The 21,927-nt window shown below is 29.9% G+C and overlaps 2 protein-coding genes across 3 annotated transcripts in view; one reads left to right on the top strand and one right to left on the bottom strand.

The window, feature by feature from the left end:
* The window catches only part of LOC113369876 (pseudouridine-5'-phosphate glycosidase-like), a 147,580-nt gene that overhangs the window by 4,384 nt on the left and 121,269 nt on the right, over positions 1-21,927 (top strand). The gene's annotated exons all lie outside the window — the stretch shown is intronic.
* Positions 370-14,151, bottom strand: LOC113371261 (EF-hand domain-containing protein 1-like). Its single transcript, XM_026611895.1, has 15 exons — positions 13,967-14,151; positions 13,620-13,836; positions 11,967-12,122; positions 10,633-10,799; positions 8,557-8,741; positions 8,248-8,321; positions 8,104-8,184; positions 7,979-8,044; positions 7,804-7,920; positions 6,655-6,889; positions 6,255-6,415; positions 6,129-6,183; positions 5,892-6,056; positions 2,072-2,192; positions 370-676 (listed from the first exon to the last, which is right to left on the bottom strand). The coding sequence occupies exons 1-15, from the start codon at positions 14,149-14,151 to the stop codon at positions 370-372; spliced, it is 2,292 nt and encodes a 763-aa protein (XP_026467680.1).

Here is a 21,927-nt window from a genome sequence, read left to right as displayed (position 1 = left end):
TTTTTTTTTAGAAATACATACCAGGGCATATCATTTTTTGATATTGATGGGTGGGCTCAGCCAATATCTTTGGAACAATGGTTGAAACTTGAAGGAAAAAGTGTACACTTAGCCGATAATTGTGAAGACACGGCTAGATGGATAGTCGCGAAAAACTAATTAACACAACTCGTCGAGTTTTAAAATATCGGCTCCATACTGTTTACTATTTTGATGACTAGATAAGTTGAAAAAATAAAAATAATAAATTAGCGAGAAAGATTTTCTGGCGGAAACAAACTTTTCCTGCGGAAAGTTAATTAAAACAATTTAGTTTTTGAAGTATAAATAAAATGTTTTTAATGATTGCATTTAATTTTAAAACATGAATTATTTGCAACAGCAATTTTTATCGTTCTCGATACTTTCATCACAATTGAAAGGAGCGATTTCTTGGAATTGAACTTTCTTCTGCTTCGGTAAGTACTTCATATCCATTAATGTGGGCGGTTTATCGGTTCTATCGGCATCGCAAGGGTCGGGAGGCGCTATTTTTTCCTGGGGAATTTCAGGGCACACGGGCATCGATGCGAAAGTTTCAGGGGCTTCAGGACATATGTAATACTCAGGCTGCGTAGGAATTTCTTTTGCTTCTGATTTCTTCATGTCTCGATATCTATCCGGGTCCACATTGTATCTGAAACATTTTATGAAAATCTTATTCAATTTATCAGTTTGTCTTTAATATATTTACACCACAAATTAAAATAGGCTACAATAATCTTATTTATTTAATAAATGAGTTTGGCTAAGTCTTAGTTTTCCTCAAGTTACATTCAGAAATATCATGTGTATAGCGGACCCAGGGTCTTATTGTAGCATGGGTAAGAAGTAAAAGGCGTTTTTCAATAGAATCTTCTAAAGCGATGTAATTAACTTCACGTAGGGCAAGTTATAGTAATCGCAAAAAAATCGAAAATGAAAATTTGTATATATCTTTACGTTTCAAAGGTTTCTGAATATTTTGGCATACCTTAGAAAAAATGGATGTATGTGTGTGTGTATAAAAATTTTCGTCGACGATTTCGGGAACACCGATAAACCGATTTGAATAATTCAAAAAACATTCGATTCGTATTGATAAGGAGACGTGCTGATTTTTGGCGAAGGCAGATCTAGCCGTTCCGAAGATACGGGACAAAAAGTGCCAAAAATAGTAACTCAGTTTTTAAGAGAACGGAGCGGCCGATTTTAATAATTCAAAAAACATTTTACTTGTATTGATAAGACTAAGAATTGGTCAAATTTTCATGGCGGCAGGTCTAGCGGTTTCGGAGATCTAATGAAAAAAGTAAAAAAAATGCCATTTGGCTGTCAAAAATGATCATTAGACATATGCACATACAATTATCAGATATTTTATAGAGATTTTAACAATAAGTATAAATTTTGTTTACATTCCTATGGGTTCCGTACCAATGTTTATCCGTTATACGGCGACGCAGCGCTTACGCTCTTTGACATTCCGTCTCTATGCATTTGAAGCAGTACGATTGCTTTGAAAAAAAGTTCAGAATTTCCAAAATATGTCAAAATAAAGAAAACATTTTTTTTTTTGAAAAACGCACACAGTTATCCTCTATCTGGGTGATGAATTATTATTACAATTTCTGTAATATTCAATATTTATTGATGCAGTAATGCCGGATTAGGGCTATTTTTACTTGAAAACATATTGCTATTTATATTTCTACTTGAAAAACCGTTGTCACTACTGCTTGACCCCATGCTGCTCGAAGCAGAATCGAACCCGGGACTTTGATTCAGGTCCAGTCGTTCTATCTAGCCACTTACCTACGAGCGAGCCCATATAATAATATTATTCAAACCCATGAAAAAAGTTACTGTAGTGATTATTTGCCAGGCTTATGCTTTATGGAACTGTTTTTAACATAACAAATTAAGTATTTTTTACTATCATGGCAGTGATTGGTTGCCCTATTATTGTTAGATTGCATACCAACAATTACCAAAAGTATCAAATTAATCGAGGGATATACTATTACTGTGTGTATTTTAAAAATTCACTCACGGGCATGTTTGCTTCACATGTATTCCATGACGCTCAGGTTCCTCTTCACATTCGGGTTTGTCTCCTTCAATATCTGTATGTGTTCGAGCTTGCATTTCTGCAAGCAGCTTTTCATCTTTATCTAAGGAAAAAGAATTATTAACAAACTTGACCAAAGATAAAGAGTACTGATATATTATAAAAAATGTTTTTTTTTGTGCGAAAACCTAGAGTAGGTAAAATTAATAATTGCATTGTTTACTCTATGTGATATGTACGTTAGAATGAATATGATAATTTTTAATTTCCCGTAGGATAAGTTATAGTAATCGCAAAAAATCGAAAATGAAAATTTTTATATATCTTTACGTTTTAGAGGTTTCTGAATATTTTGGCATACCTTAGAAAAATAGATGTATGTGTGTGTATGTATGTGTGTGTGTGCGTGTATGTATGTTAGTGCGGATACAAATTTTCGTCGACGATTTCGGGAACACGGATGAAGCAATTTGAATAATTCAAAAAACATTCGATTTGTTTTGATAAGGAGACGTGCTGATTAGTTTTTGGCGGAGGCAGGTTTAGTAGTATCGAAGATATGGGGCAAAAAATGCCAAAAACGGTACCACAGCTTTTAAGAGAACGGAGCGTCCGATTTTAATAATTCAAAAAACATTTTACTGGTATTGACAAGATGAAGAATTGATTGAATTTTTTTAAGGGCAGGACTAGCGGTTTCGGAGATCTAACGAAAAAAGTAAAAAAAACGCCATTTGGCGCTCAAAAATGATCATTAGACATATGCACATCAAATTATCAGATATTTTATAGAGATTTTAACAATAAGTATAAATTTTGTTTTTATTCCTATGGGTTCCGTACCAAAGTTTATCCGTTAGATTTAATGCTTATCCGTTAAATTTGAAAAAAAAATTTTTAAGAATTTTTTTTTCAAAAAAAAGTATTTTTTTGTCCAATTTATAGTTCTCAAAAATCTCATTTTTTCGAAGTAAAATTTTTTCAAAAATGTTAATCGTTTTTAAAAAAATAATAATTTTTGGTACGGGAAGTTCCAGCAATTTGCCTTAAGGCACGATGGCTTAATTGCCTTAAGACAGAATTCCACTTACAGCTACTTTTACATCAATTTCATACAAATTTTGTATTTCTCAAAAAAAGGAAAGTACGACGTATAAATATATGCATACATGGTCTGTTCAAAAAGTACCCGGAATTACTAATAATTAAATTTCGCGGGTCTGGAGTGTCTGATTGTCAAAATTTTTTTTTTATTGTGTTGGTATACATGCCCCTAAAGTATGATGAAATTTTCAGCTATATTCACTGTTTACTTTGTCTGTGGTAGTCGCTAAGGTTCGACGTGTTTTTCTGAGCTCGGCGATTTTTACAATGGAAGAATTGAAAAAGTCAAAGAATTTGTATTAAATTTTGCGTAAAAAATGAAATAGTGTTGCAAAGTGCAAAAATTCACCAGATATGGCTCCGTGTGACTTTTTCCTATTCCCAAAGTTGAAGAGACCCATGAAAGGACGGCGGTTTTCCTCGATTGAAGAAAATCGCCGAGAGTGCTCAAGGACATATCAAAAAGTGAATATCAAGGGTGCTTCGAAAATTGGAAAAAACGCTGGCATAAGTGTATTATATCTGGGGGGGACTACTTTGAAGGGGACCACATTAATGTAGACGAATAAATAAATATTTTTTTGAAAAAACGAAAATGACGAAAACTTTTTGAACAGACCTCGTACATTTCTTCAGCGGTAAAGGCATAAAAATCCACTCTCATTTTTTTTGCGATTTCATTAACTTACATTCAGAATATTGATTTTTTAGAATGACAATATTTGTTTCATTCCTGCAGTCTTAGATGTCAATAAAAATACATATGACTATATTGAATATAATATAAGATTGTTCGGAAAGTCACTTTGTTTTTTTACCACCAGAATTTAACTATATTTTTTTTGAACCTAACATCACATGTTTTCTAAGCCCATTTTAAGGCTTGTGTGTAAAAAATTCTAATCAATTACATGCAGTAGTTTTTGGATGGTGCCACTTTGAATACGGAAAGCATTTTCGAAATATTTTACTCTGTTGCTATAGAATAGGTAAAAATACTGTTTAAGTCAAAGTAAAATTGACCGATGTGTACGGAAATGACATATTTATAGTACGACAGTGCCAAAATTGGTTTGGTAAATTTCATTCTTGGTATTTTGATGTCCAAGATGCACCAAGTCCAAGACGTACGGTTGAAGCTGTTAAAGACGTGAGAAAGGCATTAGTTGATGCAAACCAACGAATAAGAATACATGAGACCCCACTGAGTAAAAATTTATTAAATATAACAGTTCATGACTACTCAAAATGTCTGGGATTTTTCTCGAAACTTAATGTATGGTTCTCATAGAAAGAAATCTGTGTCGTCGCACTGGCCGTCCGCGATTCGCCTCTGAAAAGTTTTGAAAATTATCAGGGTTTGAAGCAAATTGTCACAAGGAATGTCAAATGGAATGTAAAGAATACAATACATGCAAATGCCGATGAAACAAAAAAGAAGAACCTACTCAAAACAGGCGCAAAGCTGAAATTTGCTAGAAAAAGAAGGTCATTCAGTATGACTGGTAAGATTTTAAAGGAGTTGCTCGAATGCTTTATGTCATCAGGTGGATAAACTAAATGATATATGATATATACTTCAATACAAAAGGTCAGAATTAACCCACAAGCAAAGTATAGTCCTGCAACAAGACGATACAAGACCTCACATAAGTTTGGTCAATTGCCAGAAGCTTTTGAAGCTTGAATGGGACCCAATGATACATTCATCATATTCTTCAGACCTGCCATCATCGTACCATTATTTACTCCGGCCGCTAAAAAAAATTTTAGGCGGTAAAACCTTTACCTCAAATCAGCCTGTCAAAAAGCACTTTGACAGTCTTTTCACAATAATCCAAAATATTTATGATTTCGGAATTATGCTAATACCAGAAATATGACAAAAGATGTGATATATACGTAAAACTAGACTTTAAGAGATAGTGTAGATATTATGTTATTTAGTATGTGGCTAATGTACTAGCTTATAAAGCCAATAAATCATATATAAAAAAAAAAGATGTTCGATCAAAACTGCCGATACATAATTTATTAAAGTACGAAAATTACGTGTCCAAAAGTCTATAAAAACGAAGTTACTTTCCGAACAACCCAATAATATATAATAAGATCAATTGATCTTGTTAATCTTATAAATAATCCAAACTAAACTAAATTGAAACTTACAGTTTTTAAATTTAAATCAACTACATCACAACAAATAACACATATCAAACAAATAACTTTCTAAACTTGCAATATTTTACTTGCAATATTTCTAATATTTGTTATTTGGTTCTTTAAACAACCAGGGGTAAGAAGGTACACGGAATAATAGCTACATTATTCAATGAATGCAGTTTAATTATCACGTTGAACATTAAAATTAAAAATTATAGTGTAAATATATATTATTAAAAATAGTAAACAAGAATCTTTACTGCTATCATAAATTTGTTTGATGAAAAATTAGACAACGTAGTCGTTTATCTCCTGAATGCGATGTCGGCACATTTAAGACAATGCCTGGTTACATAGCATTTTTTATTTACTTGAAAATAGCACCCAAAAAATAACATAATTTACTTGAGATAATGACGGTGATATTTTGTAGACGCGGACCTTTAAGCCACCCTCTATCTTATATTTTTTAGGCATCGGAATTTTTAGTGAATTATGTTAATTTATCATAAAATTTTATTATATTGATTCTTACCTAGGTTCCTAATGTATTTGATATAATCATCATATGACAAATCTTTTGGTACAGTAGTTGCAAGACGCCTTTGTTGCTCACTAACTTTCTTTACCATATTCTCTCTAACGCCTACTTCATCATAACATTGGTTAATGAGAGTTGGTGTTGGTGGCACTTCTTGAACTATTATAAGAATGTTTGTAAAATGTTAGCAAATACTCAATGACTCTTCACGTTATACGAAACTCTGATTACCTAATTTTTCAAGGTCCGCAGCGATCTTATTCTCACATTCCGTCTTGATCGTGTCCTGAGAATAATATTTAAAATCTTAGCTTGAAACTTATGAATATCTTTTAAAATATTAATTAAACTTTTTACTTTCAAATCATTTTTAAGATTTCCTTTCAATGTTTGATAATCCCTCATATTATTGATTTGCTGTTGAGTGAATTTTTCAGGATTTGCGCACATGTATCGATAGACGTATAAATCGGCTCCCGTTATTCGGAATCTATGAGAATATACCTCCACTGTAGATCCTGAAATGTAAATTAGAATAATAAGAATTTTTTGGGGCTGCAATATTCTCATCTGCAAAGTTGATGAGAGTTGACAAAACGGGCAAATACAAAGTTTGAAAATGTTTTGAATAGATTATTTGAAGCAACTTTTTTTGTATCTATTATCAAAATCTTTGGGATTATAAAATTCTGAGTTATCTCGATTATATCCTATCGAATTTATTTTTATAGTTCATTTGAAGCAACTTTTTTCTTACCTATATCAAAATCTTTAGGACTATAAAATTCTGGGTTATCTCGATTAGATCCTGGTTTAGGAACGCACATTGCTCGTAAAAATGTATTTCCACATCCTATTTGCATTCCGGAATTTTTAATGGGAGTTTCTGTTATTTTGATTTTGCTGTCCCGCAAATAATAGTTAATAACGAATTTCCTAATTGAGTCTTCAGGATGTATCCAATCCATCTCGCATTCCCATCTCAATGGGGTCTGAAATAAGTTTTAGAGTATATATATCTCATATATAAAATTCCTCCTCCTAAACAATTATTCGGATTTTGATAAATCTTCTTGAAGTTTGTTAAGGGATTTTTTTAGGATATATTTAATTATAAATATATATTAATATAGTAGAAATAAATGGGAAAAATGGCAAAAACGACATGTCATTGTTTGACATTGATTGTCATTGAAAATAAATGAAAACTGTCATCGGCCAAAAATTTTAATGCATAGCATCGAGCATACCATCAATAAAAAAAAACAAATTTCTTTTAAGAATTTATTTTACATCCATGCGTTTCAGCTATAATCTTAGCCTTCATTCAGTGGAAGCTAAAGTACTAAATGCGGAATAAAAAAAAACTAAAAAATTGAATTAGAAAAAATTATGAAGAGTAAAAAGTACTTACAATTCGTCAACCTTACTGTTGCTGTGTTTATTGCTTTGCTAATGTTAATTTGTTGGTGTTAAAACAGAAAATTCAATAATCCATGGTATTAGGATATTGTAATGCACTACACTATGTAATATAAACAATAATCTTGTAATTAAACAATATTTCGCAAAATACAAACTTTAAAAAAATCACAAATAATAGTGTGCAATATATGTTATTGATTCTATGCCCGATTATTAGACTTTGTTAAAACATATGTCAAATTCACCAATTAATGATTATGTAATGATAATATAATGATTAACTTATTTAATGACTAACTTAATCGAGAGAATTGTTTAAGTGGTTTCTTTAAAACCGTATTTTATTGAATTGTTTGTGAAAGATGCATTATTTTTGTACATAGAAAATTTGATGAAAATTTTTCAAAGGTAAAACGTTACACACCATTTTGTTGTAAAACTTAAATTATTAACATGTAAAATTTGTTGTAATTAGACTTACTTTTGTTGCATGAACCATGTATTTGACCGCATCAATTCGCGGTGCTTTTGGCGTCACTGTATAGCAAGATTGAATTGTATCTTCCGGCACTCCGACCATTATATGAGGCGGAATATACTAAAACAATTCAAATTATTATTTTATTAATATTAATTTATTGCAATAGTAAGTTTACCTTTTCTTGAGGAGGAGGAGGTACGGGCAAAGCTTCTATCTTTGGTTTTTGTTCAATATTTAAAACCTGAAACAGTATTGATTATAGTAATGAAAATTAATTTATTCTAAAATTTAATTTCTTACCTTCTTATAATATTGTCGAGTAAAATTATCACAATCATATAGAAAGAATCTTCGATTATAAATGAAAATGGTTTCTCCAACCTATCATATAAAAAAAACTATGTAATATTGTCTATAAATATTACTATAATTTTGAGAACAAACCTGAAAATCCTTTGGACTATAGTATTCACAAATATCACTATCCTGTAATTCACTATATACAGCCGGAAAATCAGCTGAAATATTGATAAATAAAAGTCTGAATAAATAAACATAGAATAAATTTACCGATTGTGAGCGACGAAGGAGGTCGAAGTGTATACTACAAAACGTAAGTTGGAAGACCAATGTATGCAAAATTTTCAAACAAGGAAAGAAGAATAACTGACATTAACCATTTACCAAAAGTGGACGAATCAGATTTTCAAGAACTTTGAAAATTTTTATTGAATATTGGTTTTGCTCCTTTACCTGGTCTTTGCAAGAAGTTTCGAGGCAATTTAGTTTTCTTGAGCAATCGCGGAACTGGATCTCTGCCACTATTTCGGTCGTAGATTTCCTTTACAGAAACAGTGTCGTCTCGCAGAAAGTACAGTATCTGACATTTTCTTACTTCTCCTAATTCTGTGTCTCGATCGTCCCATACTGCATCAAACCTATAATTCAATAAAGTTTGATGTTGCTTCCAAAATTAAGTTAATTGTACATGGTGTCGATATCTATATCGAAGCTCTGGTAACACTTATTATCCAAGACTATATATGGAAGCGCAATAGCGCCGCAACACCGTTTTAATATTGTGAATCTTAAATACGGAACCCATAGAAATAGAAAAAAATATCTGACAATTTCATATTCATGTGTCCAATGATATGACTGCGAAATGGCGATTACTTTAACTTTTTCTTCTGTATCTTCGAAACCGCTGAACCTGTCTCGCCAAAAGTTTAACCTATTCTTCATTCTTGCAATACAAGTGATATGGTTTTCATTCAAATCGGACGCTCTGTATTTTCAAAATTGCCAATTTTTGCCTCGTATTTTCAAAACGGATGGATTGCCTTCGCTATACAATCTAATCAGCATATCTTCTCGTCAATACGAGTCGAATGTTTTTTAAATCATTCAAATCACTTGATTCATGTATTCAAAAGTGTGGATGAATTTTTGTATCCAAACATACATTCATACATAATTCATACGCCCTTATATACACACACATACACCTACAGGCCACACATACATAATTTTTTTCTGATATATGCTAAAAGGTTCAGATACTTCTGAAATGTAAAGATGTGCAAAAAATTTTTTGCTATTACTTACGCTATGAAAAAAAGCCTATTATAGTATCAAGAGAGTAAATTATTTATTTCACACGTCATTCGATTTGTCGCCAAAAATTTATTGTGCTATCTGTGATCAAGGATAAGAATTAGAATAGTATATACAATATTTGTGTATCTCTTAAGGGGGTATTCTACTGTAGAATTTTGAAAAAATCGAAAATTTTTTTTTCCATATTTTCAAAGTTTAGTTATTCAAAAATATGTCATTAAAAGGATTTTTCAAAATTACTATTATTTCCTGAGTTATAGCCGTTTTAGTGACGTGGTTTCGGTTCGGGTCCGACTTGTCTCAAAACTTTGAACGCGTTTTTCTCAGAACTACTTTTTTCGAGCTGGCGGTAAGGATATCTCGAGTTCTAATGAACCGATTTACTTCACATTTGGAGAGGATCTTCTCTATACATCGCTTTATCGTATGGACCTTGCCCAAAACTATAACTTTTCATTTAGTATTTTTAAAAAATACGGAATTGTTAAAAAAACATGAAAAAAAAATTTTTTTTTTTCAAACTGCTGCCATTCAAACAAAAAATTTTTTTTTAACTTATCCAAGGTTCATACGATAGCGGCATCTATTATAATTAAGAATTCATCTATCTTTTATGTTTCAAATCACCAGGAGGGTTGGAATCATGTACGCCAGGACACCCTCTTTTTTTGGGAACCCCCACTTTGACTGCTCATAACTTTGTGAATTTTAATTATTTTTTTTTAATAATTTTTTTATGTAATAATAAAATATCAATAAACAAATGATAAAAAAATCGATAGCAAAAATATTATTTGTTTCCTTTATACAGCGCTTCAAAAACCGGGCGAAATTCATGCGTCTACAGTAGAATACCCCCTTAAGATTTGTCTTGAAGGCACGTTCATAATTTTTTTTTTGATTTATGTGCGCTTTTAAAAATTGAAAACAATAATTTATTCACTACAAAAGCAATAAAAGTTACAATATTCAATTTACGATTTTTCTGCATATATAGAAGTTAAATATGAATCAACATCATTAGATTTTTTGGTATTTTGTGTTGGTAAAGAGTTACCAACGCTTACCAACTTACTTCCGTCATTTCTAATTTCTAATATTTATCAAAAAGAGCATAACTTATCATAATTTACTATGAAATAAAATAAATAATTCTTTAAATTAAATTGCTAAAAATATTCTAGGCTTGTATTTTTTCGTTCAACTTACTTCAACACTTTGCCGTCAAATTCCAAAAACCTCCTGAGTTTGTCATCACACACTGTGGTCACGTGTGAAAGGCGTCCATATTCTTTCAAAAACCTTTCTTGGGTTAAAGGATCCACCGGTGGTTGCTCTTGTTCTCCTAATTCAATACCCTGACTCAATAAGTATTCCTTTTATGGAAAATAAAAAATATTGTTGTTATCTATGTTATGATTAAATTGATACAACCTCATAATATATTTTTTATTTTGGGAACTTTTTGATTTAATGAGTTTTAACCCCTTGTCCTACAATATCGATGAGACTTGATTAATTTTATTTGCATTGAAAACTTCGATGTCTTCGAGTCGCCAAAAAGAATTACGTTTAAAATTAATCTCTGATTTATTTTTTAAATTCATAAAAATACTATTTATAAAGGATTTAATAAGTAATGGAAAATTAAAATTTATATACTTTTTAACTTGAAAAGAAAAATTAAGGAAATTTTTAATTTTTTTAAAAATTATTTTACAAATTTGATCTTTTTGAGTAATTTATGACATTGTTATTTTTAACAAATGCAAATTGTTTGACCAGGCTTTATTGAATTTGATAAATTATTAAATGATTGCTAATGAAATAAATAGTATGATGGTACAGAATAATGATTTGTTCAGAAAAAATATGGAAGGCATTATAAAAAGTTTTATAATATAGTCGCATTTTTTGAACATCAATCAGAATTTAGCATTCTATATGCTGCTGTGATTAATTTTACTCATTGTCATTAGACCATTAGAATCCAAAAATTAAGTAACAAAAGTCTGAATATTTGAAATGCGTACCAGATGATCATTTTTGATCGCCAAATGGAATTTTTGTACAATTTCGGAAGCCTCTTCCCAAAAACTAATCAATTGAATACAATTGACATAAATTGATTTTTCCAATCATTTTAACCGTGTGACTGATAAATCTTAATGATCACGATATCTAACTGAAATTTTGTTAATCGAAATCATCACCATATGTAACTGATTGCTTTCGATCGGTTTTTCATTTTCTACATAGATTTGTAAAATATGTACCATATACAAAATAAAATTTGAGAAATGTAAAGTAAACCTTTTTTCAGATTTTGTGTAAAACTGTTTCGAAAAAGTTCGAACATATTTTTTGTCGATTCTTGAATATATTCATAAAAATTAGGGGTGATTGCAGATATTAGATAAAATTAAGATAAATATCTTATGTCGAAATTTTTTTATTAGTAACTATAATTAAAATGAGAAGAAGTAGGTAGAACAATTACATAATTATGTTATACAATTATTCGTGTAACTGTATATACTCACTCTTGTATAAGCATCGCAATCGTATATGTGGTACACTTTTCCATAGATGGCAACGTCGTAACCTAGATTCAAATCTTTCCACGTATATGGTACTCCGTGCTCGTTTTTCGGGATTTTTCCTCGTTTTACCATTCGTCCCTGCGGGACTCCAGCATTCTAGACATATGTTATTATCATAAAGTTATCGCAAATGGAATTTTGGATATTTACGGTAAAAAAATATGTTGTATGTGTTCAATAATTCAAGTCAAAAGAAGAGAATCTGGGATATATCAGCATTAGTTGTCACATGCATCATTATGCTAATTTTTACATTAAAAATATTCAAATGATGTATTTTATTAAATTATTCTCTCTTACGCTAATTCTCACAATATATAGGTTGAAATTTTGGCCACGATGTGATTGATAGATGTCACCATTAGAGTTTTCTCTTTATATCAATAATTAGCTGACCCGGCAAACGTTGTTTAGCTAAGTAAGGTTTTTTCTAAACAATTTCTAGAAAATCAAAAAAATTAATACTTTAAGTGTGTAAGAGTGTGTTGTTTGAATGCTATATACAATGAGGGCGGAGCACAAAGGTCCAATTTGTCTTTGAGCAATTATAAATTATATAATGAAAACCAAACCAATTATATCACAACAAATATACATTTTAAACGAACAATTATCTGACTACGTTCAGTAAAACTGCCACTTCATCATTTTAGAAATGTCCTTTTTTTGCTGTATTTCAAAAATTTGTTATTTAGACATTTTTACCCTATAGACGGGGTAACTTGGAACAGCCAGGTGGCAAACAGGTTTAATATCCTATTTGAATTTTAAATGTATTTTACATAATAATTACATTTTTAACTAATGCCAAAAAACTACCAACGGAAGAAAATACTTTTATTATGGATTTTTGATTCATCGTTGGTGAACTTTTTTAACCCAGGACCTTTATATATTACTATCCATTCTTCGATAAATTCTGGGAAATTATAACTGGGAATAAGTTATTCGGCAAAATGTTACTTTGATCGATTCCAAATTTATTTCAAATTATATTAAAAATCAGTACTATTTTAAATAACATAAATAAAAAAAAATTTTAGAAAATGCTTCAATCATTATCGATAAAAATGTATATGGAGTTCTGAAAATTACTCTTCTAAAAAACTAAAAAACAAATTAGAATTCTCAATAATTTAAATCACGACCAGGGTGATACTAATTGAAGCTAATTTCGTCACACTGGATGTCGTCTATAAGGTGACCATATTTTTTCAAGTCAAAGTCGGAACGGAATGCCAATCCGGAACCGGAAGGGGGGAAGGGGGTGTATTGTAATTCGATCTATATGTTTTTTTTTCGTTTTTGAGCCTTGTACAAAAGTTCGTTGTTCGTTTATTTTAATAATTTTTGAAAGTATACCTATTAATTTGCGAAAAAAACAGGTCAATCCGGCTCAAATGGCCTAAATCCGGGACAAAAATTGCATTTAGAAAAACCCAGGACACAAGGGTTAAATCCGGGACTGTTCCGGCCAAACCGGGACGTATGGTTACCTTACTATAAGCGACATCCGTACACATGGGTCGTCAAGCAGAAATCGTCCATAGACGACGCTTGTAGCGAAAGGATTAACAATGTTATTTCTCTCACCCTTGTTGGAGGTTCGAACACCGACATCGTGTCATCCTCTAAAAAGTAGGCTATATTGACGAAACGAACTCTATAATGTTCTTGTGGCGATTCGCTGACACTTTGCTTGAAAAATGCTTTAAATGTCAAACATTTCATGTCGTAGCGTACGAAATGTGGAACAAACGGCTCAATTGCCGCCGGACGCATCCGACCGTAGGTCAATGTGGAGTCGTACCTGGAAGCAAGGAAGCGATGAGATTTTTAATGTTATCAACGTTTTCAAAAGAATGATAAATTTTATTAGGGTAAGTGAGGTAAGCAGGAAGTGCTAAAAAAATTATACTATACTCGATATAAATTATTACCCGCAAAGATCGTCGTCTTCCAGATATTTTGCTCCATCCGCGTCCACAGCACCGCCGCCAACTGAAACGCGAAGGTTTTTCGAGATCGCGTATCCATTCCGAATAGTAAACTGCTGGGGCACGTGAAATCTTGTTTGGGATAAATCACGAAAGTTATAGCCAGGCAGTTTAGGGAGGCCATCCATCTGGTATTGAAATTATTTTTCATTTTCTTAGAATTGTATATAGAATATTACCCGTAGAATCGATATTATTATATTACACCGTAGGATCAATATTATTATATTATGTATTGGCTACCATTTGAAAAACTAAACAATTTTAATCTGGACTATTCGGTAACTTGTGATTTCATTTATATAAAGAAGTAACTAAATATTTAAGTACATAGGCATTCTTCATATCTGAGTTGTTCAATATACGCGTACCCCCGCGTCAGGCCGTCTCTTTATTTGGCTTAGTTGCCGCTTGGCACATATTTAAATTAGTGAAGCATGAATCTAATTGTGTTAATTTACATTGCAATGCAAAATATTAGAGGAATGAAAGCAAATTATTAAAGTTTTATACATTATTTTCATAAATTTATCAAACAAAATTAACGCTTTCAAACGGGAGAATTACAGATGATATAAATATAAAACGCAGAATTGGTTATAAATGAATTAGAAATATGTTTTTTTGCTATTATTCTAAAATTTGTCACTTGTCTCCATTTAGCTTAAACAGAAAAAATACAGCAAATTTCATGGGCATATTTTTATAAAGATTATATTTTTATAAAGACACATTTGCCAGTGTAAGGGTTTAGATGGTTGTTTTACCCCAATCACATGTAACCTTTTATAGAGGTTATATAAAAAAAATCTGTTGAATATAATAAGTTAAAAATAACAATGCATATAATAAAACAATTAAATAACGCGAATTGAAGTGAATCGTTTTCCGCGGATATTCAAGTCCCGCTTTACCATTTATTTATATTAGTTTTTATATTTATATTTGCTTTTTAATTTAGCTGTTTCTATATATATTTAAATGTGCATCTAGCAAAAAATACAGGAGATGTCTTCGAAAAATTTAAAGTTAGAGTAATAAAAATGAAAAACTAAACCCGTAATGAATAATTTAGCTTTTTCATTAACTTTGAATAAACTGAATCGACATTGAGTGAAAAATGTCCACAAAAAGACAGTAATTGACCAGTTATTCATCAGGTTAAAAATGATTAATAAAATTGGGAAGCTTTGTAGGGAGGTGAAAATTGATGGGTAGCATGGATACATGAGGGTAGCATGTATATTTCAAACTCCAATACATTAAGAAATAAATATTAGAGTTGAATAACTCCTGATGAAATTAATTTTTTATATGAAAAATTGAGCTTTTTCATAAGCTCAAAAAATCTCTATCGAAATTCAATTAAAAACATTCACTGACAAAAATTGAGATGAAAAATGATGTAATCACTATGATAATTCTTACGAAATAGAGGTTTGTGGGTTGAATATAATTTGAGTTATATATATTTAATTATCAATAGTTATCACCAATCACTAATTATTCACAAGTTATGTGTTGTTAATATGTATAAGTGTTAATCTAAGAATTTCAAAACCACTGATGTAGAATTTTACGTCGAAACATATGGAAAAATAATGATGTTTTAAAAATCTTAATTTTTTACTTGATGTTACGCCTTCCAAGAAATTAACCGTATATATATATACGAGTATATTATAGAATTTTATGATATGAGTGGAACGAATATTAATTGTTTAATATGAACAAAACAGCACTCAGATTTGTTTAACACAACTTTATTTTATGATTACAGACGTTTCGAGACCATGGTGTGTCTCATCTTCAGTGTAATTTCAAAAACAGTTACTTATATACTACACATTCTTTAATAATTTATTTAAATTTCATTTAATTTTTGGTATACAAAAAACACCAACTATTCCTTGTAATGCTTGACACAGTACTAAATAAACATATAACACTTACAGAAATATTCTAAACAAATTTGAAGTACTTATCTAGATGGAGACAGAGAGGGTATCATTATAATGTAAACAAAAGGAGTGCTATCGCATACAAAAATCGATAAGAATGAAAAAACAAATTAATTTATTGAAAAGAATAAGATAAATGAAAAAATTTTATAAATTATTAATGATGTTTATATAAGTGTCATGTAAAATATTTGTGTCGGTTCTTAGATTTATGCTATTGTTAGTCCGAACTATTAACATTGATTCTGCCATGCTCCGTTTAAATAAGTCTTTCTCATGGAATAAAATTTGGGGATTGTCAAAATCAAACTTATGGTTGTTGATATTAGCATGATCCACAAGTGTACTTTTAAATTTTTTGTTATCTATTTTTTCACATTGTAATTCATGTTGCCTGAGTCTCTTTTCTAAGTTCTGGCAGGTCTGGCCAATATAAGAGCAATTACAATCCAAACAATTTACTTTATAAACTATATCTTTCTTTTTTGTTAATGGAGTTTCATCTTTAATTTTGGAATATAAAAATTTTAATTGTTTTAATGGAGAAAAAGTGATACGAATATTGTGTTTTTTGAAAAGTCTTTTTGATAATTGGTTAAAATTAGATATGGAAAATTAATGAAAAAAGTTTTTTCAGGAACACTTGTTTTGCCAGGCTCTTCCGGTTTCTTATCAAAAGGTTCAAGTAATTTTGCGACTCTATTTTTAATAATTGGACAAATTAACTTATATGGAAAACGATCCTACTTGGCAATAATTTTCCATATAAGTTAATTTGTCCAATTATTAAAAATAGAGTCGCAAAATTACTTGAACCTTTTGATAAGAAACCGGAAGAGCCTGGCAAAACAAGTGTTCCTGAAAAAATTTTTTTCATTAATTTTCCATATCTTGACAATAATTTTAACCAATTATCAAAAAGACTTTTCAAAAAACACAATATTCGTATCACTTTTTCTCCATTAAAACAATTAAAATTTTTATATTCCAAAATTAAAGATGAAACTCCATTAACAAAAAAGAAAGATATAGTTTATAAAGTAAATTGTTTGGATTGTAATTGCTCTTATATTGGCCAGACCTGCCAGAACTTAGAAAAGAGACTCAGGCAACATGAATTACAATGTGAAAAAATAGATAACAAAAAATTTAAAAGTACACTTGTGGATCATGCTAATATCAACAACCATAAGTTTGATTTTGACAATCCCCAAATTTTATTCCATGAGAAAGACTTATTTAAACGGAGCATGGCAGAATCAATGTTAATAGTTCGGACTAACAATAGCATAAATCTAAGAACCGACACAAATATTTTACATGACACTTATATAAACATCATTAATAATTTATAAAATTTTTTCATTTATCTTATTCTTTTCAATAAATTAATTTGTTTTTTCATTTTTATCGATTTTTGTATGCGATAGCACTCCTTTTGTTTACATTATAATGATACCCTCTCTGTCTCCATCTAGATAAGTACTTCAAATTTGTTTAGAATATTTCTGTAAGTGTTATATGTTTCTTTAGTACTGTGTCAAGCATTACAAGGAATAGTTGGTGTTTTTTGTATACCAAAAATTAAATGAAATTTAAATAAATTATTAAAGAATGTGTAGTATATAAGTAACTGTTTTTGAAATTACACTGAAGATGAGACACACCATGGTCTCGAAACGTCTGTAATCATAAAATAAAGTTGTGTTAAACAAATCTGAGTGCTGTTTTGTTCATATTAAACAATTAATATATATATATATATACATATTCATACATACGAATAAATGGTACAGCTTTAGAACGAGGAATAAATAACTTTTCAAGATCCGCTACAACATTTTTCGACGTATGCAAACCAGAATAGCAGACGCTCGCAAAAATGCTGAAACTTTTATTACTCTGATTTTTATAGAAAATTGTCTGCGTTGAAAAACAAAAAAAGTTATAATATAATGCTGAACTTTTTCTTTTAGTATATGTTCGAACTGAAGACTAACACTGTTTCGTTACTATAGACAAAGAGCAAATATGATATTATAGAGTTATCATAAAGATCAATAGCTAAAGCTTCATAATAATTTATCATTATTATTTATTCGATTATTTTATTTTAGCAGTAGAATTGAAATAAAATTTCTGATTAATATTCTTACTTATCAAACCTTTTCGAGGCAAATGATTTAGTTAAGAAAGTTGTGCATTCAAAACACTAAGCGAGTAAATTTATCATTATAATTTCACTTTTTCAAAAAAACAATGTTTTATGCTGATATATAATGTACAATTCCAATTTATCATCATTTTGAAGCCGTTCATAGAACAATGCAGTGAATTATTTACTTATTACATTTCAAAATTAAAATACTACAACCCTATTATAAAAATTATCCATTCTGTTTCAACATAAGATGCAAGCAATTACATGAACAAATTTGCGAAATACGTCTAAATGTTAACCATATTACTACTGCTAAGTACTAATACTAATCATTTTGAATAATATTTAAGTTATTTTAACTTACCTTAATATGGTATCCGTCTTCTATATCAAAAATAAAAAATCTAAATTCTATACACTAAAACAATAAAGTAATATCCCATTGTGTTATCGAAAACATGACCCAAAAATATGTAAAACAAAAGATTCTCATTCAACTGACAGCGTTGCAATTTGAGAATCGAATATTTTATGAATTCCAAACAAAATGTACTTTTGTCTTGAATTTTGGTTTAAATTGCATGATTTTTTCCACTTTATTTTTATTTTGTTTCATTTTCTTCATAGAACAATATTTGAATAAAAATCGTACATGCGTCACGTATTTTTATTTTCAAATTTATTTATTTATTTAATTTTCATAACTATTTTAATATTATTAGTTTACGCGATATTTAGAATGAATTTATTTATTTTTGTACATATTGAATTTAGAAGCAATTATAAAATTGATTTTTATGTTCCTTTTTGCGTTATTTCTATATTTTAGAATATTAATTATTAATTAAACTATTACGATAAGTAATTTATAATCTATCATAAAAGTAAGAATAGGAGATGTATATCAATAGTTTAAAGAAAATAATAAACTATTACAAATTTAGTTTTGGAATAATATTTTTGTATCATATTTGGTTGGTTTAATTTGTTTGGAAAAGATATGAAGAATTTGCAGAATAAACTTAAAAATAAATTAATATTTTAAATTTACTCACGGTTTAGCTTATTTAAAAATTTTGTTTTCTGTCAAATCGAAGAACTACATCTCCTGCCTACCTACTCCTACAATTTGTGTTAAATTTCTTATTTTTATTACTATTTTATTACACTAAACTTTTTAAAAAGCTTTTTTAGTTCACGAGTGCAATATTTACTTCATAAACACAGTAAAGTAAATGTAGCTTCATCTACGGAAACTGATCAAAATTATCGCTTGTGAGCATAGGAAATAGTTAGAACACTATATTATGTGGGATCGAACTAATAATCGGTCGCAACTAAAGAAACAGAATTTAGTTGAACAATTTAACATGCGAGAACCGCGAATGAATGAAACTTGTCAATATGTCATTCGTGCAAATGATGTAGTTCCTTATGAGCAGCCACCTTCGTAATCTGGAGACGAAGCGCTAAAAGCTCTCTCAAGACAACAGTTCGTGAACTGAAGTTCATCCGTCTGTCATATGTTTTGTTGTGTACACGATGGTACGTGGCCGCACGGCGTGTTCGCGTATGATATTGATTTAATACCTAGAGGAGCCGTGAGTCAGTTGTCATGGTTACCTGTATTACCTGTACAAACGTAGCTCTTGCTCTGAGTCGCGAGTTTATTTTGATCGAGAATCCGTCAAGGTCACGAGCTTTACCTCTCGCAAGTGTAAAACGGAAATACAACATGAAAAGCGTGCACGAGTGGGCGTGGCACCCTTTGACAAGGAAATGGACGGTGATGAAATAGGCGTGTGTTTTGTTTATGGGAAACTGAGTACATGTATTAATTATAATTATACAATTGAGAGGCTTGTTTGGTTCAGAATTTAAAATCGTATGGGTTACATATAGTTTGTTCTTTCACAAATCGCTTGGATTTTGGGAATAATGTAATGTGACATTTTTGAATTCTCTCTATTTTTTTTCTAAAATCGAACACATGACAAATTTGAGAAAACTTGCTGAAAAACATATCTCTATAATTAGGAAAAACGGTTTAATCTAACTTAAAAATCTCTCTACTTTCAAATATTGTTGTTAAAAAATTCCTAACTTTACTTGTTTTTGAGATATTGGTTGTAGATCTTTTTACCTGCGAGCTTTTAAGTCTTAGCACTCCCCTAATTATTTTTTCTCGATTGTATATTCATTTTTGCACAAAAACCAAATTGTAGACTGTTTTCAACCGAAGAACAATAAGATGGGCATTCGAAAGTGACAAATGAGTACAAGGCTTCGAGGTTTCCGAAGTAGAAAGTGCAACCCGCGCTCAAAAATAATGTCTTTTGATAACAGAAACTCCAACTAATGCTAAAAATAATTTTGTAATAGAGAAAGAAAACATTTTTTTTCAATCGGTTCAAGTCAGGGAAGAGTAGGTAAAACCTATGTAAACAATTAATTGTACTATGTAAACAATTAATTGGCTTATTGTTAAAAAAATTTGCAAAAACATTTTTTTTTCAATTACTATAAAATTGACTGCATAATGCGTATAACTAAAAAACTAACACTGATCGGTTCAGCACAACTAGAGTTGATTAATTCAACGCGGAGGAAGTTCACAAAAATTGAGCAAATCATCCATATTTCAATCGTAAATATTTACGTAAAAGTATTTTCTTCAGCAAAATCCTAAATTATGCGTCAAATTTGATTTTTTTGCGTTGACAATTTTAAAATGTCAAGTTATCGTTGGTGTGCGGTTTATAAAAAACTGACCCATAAATAAATTAAATTTAAAAGTATTAGATCTATAAGAAAGTTCTGTCTCTCTTTGGAATACAACAAAAATCTTTTGCAAATTATTTATCTTTATTGAATAAGATAATATTCCATTTTGATTAATGATCTCTTGCCAGAGAGAGGGCATATCGTATATCTCATTTTTTTAAAAATATTTCATTTTTAGATGCTAAAAATTGAACTAATGCTTGTTTGACATTCTTCTTTAACTTTAAGTTTTTTGCTTGTCAAAAACAAGTCATATGTATGTAATCCACTTTTAATCCCCATTTATAATCTAGTTCGAAAAGGGCTATTTTGTTCAGAGCAAGCAGAGATGTGCACATGACAACAATACAATTCATGAAAATAAAATTCAATAAAAAAACATACAATTTTTTCTGGCTTATTTATGTAGCCCGCATCTTGAATACTTTCACACCATTCATATTTTTTGAATATGGCCAAAAATAGTTTGTTGAGCTGAATTAATCCTCTCTGTGATCTCTGATGTTGTCAGAAAACGAAAGAGGATCTTGCTTTAACATTACTTACTACATTAACAACGTCGATCAAAAATGCTCGACCAGAACAAAAAGGTCAAAATCGGCTGTTTAAAATTTTTCGTACCATCTTTTGCATGTTTTATCAAAAACTGTACTTTCACTAAATACTTTCAATAATGTTCTACATCATTTAGTAGCATTTTTTATCTTTTTAAAATTTATATAATTAACAAGCGTAATTGATTTATCAGTTGCCTGAGCATACTATCATTTCACACTTAAGAGTAATGTGAATCACTTTCATTATATTTTATTTTCTGTATCGACATTAATGGTCTAAGCTTCTAAAGTATAACATACTAAAATTTTATAGGCAACGATTTTTTTAACTGTAATTTGGAATTCCTTTTGTGTTTTGTACTGATAACCATTGATGTTTACATTTGCATAAAATACATTTTTAGAATACGAAATAGAATGAATAGTATTAGTTAAATTTAA

The sequence above is a fragment of the Ctenocephalides felis genome, unplaced genomic scaffold, assembly GCF_003426905.1.
Source record: "Ctenocephalides felis isolate EL2017-DRISC unplaced genomic scaffold, ASM342690v1 CF-g0.4_SCAFFOLD_01492, whole genome shotgun sequence".
NCBI lineage: Eukaryota > Metazoa > Arthropoda > Insecta > Siphonaptera > Pulicidae > Ctenocephalides > Ctenocephalides felis.
This window is presented reverse-complemented; position numbering and strand designations above follow the sequence as displayed.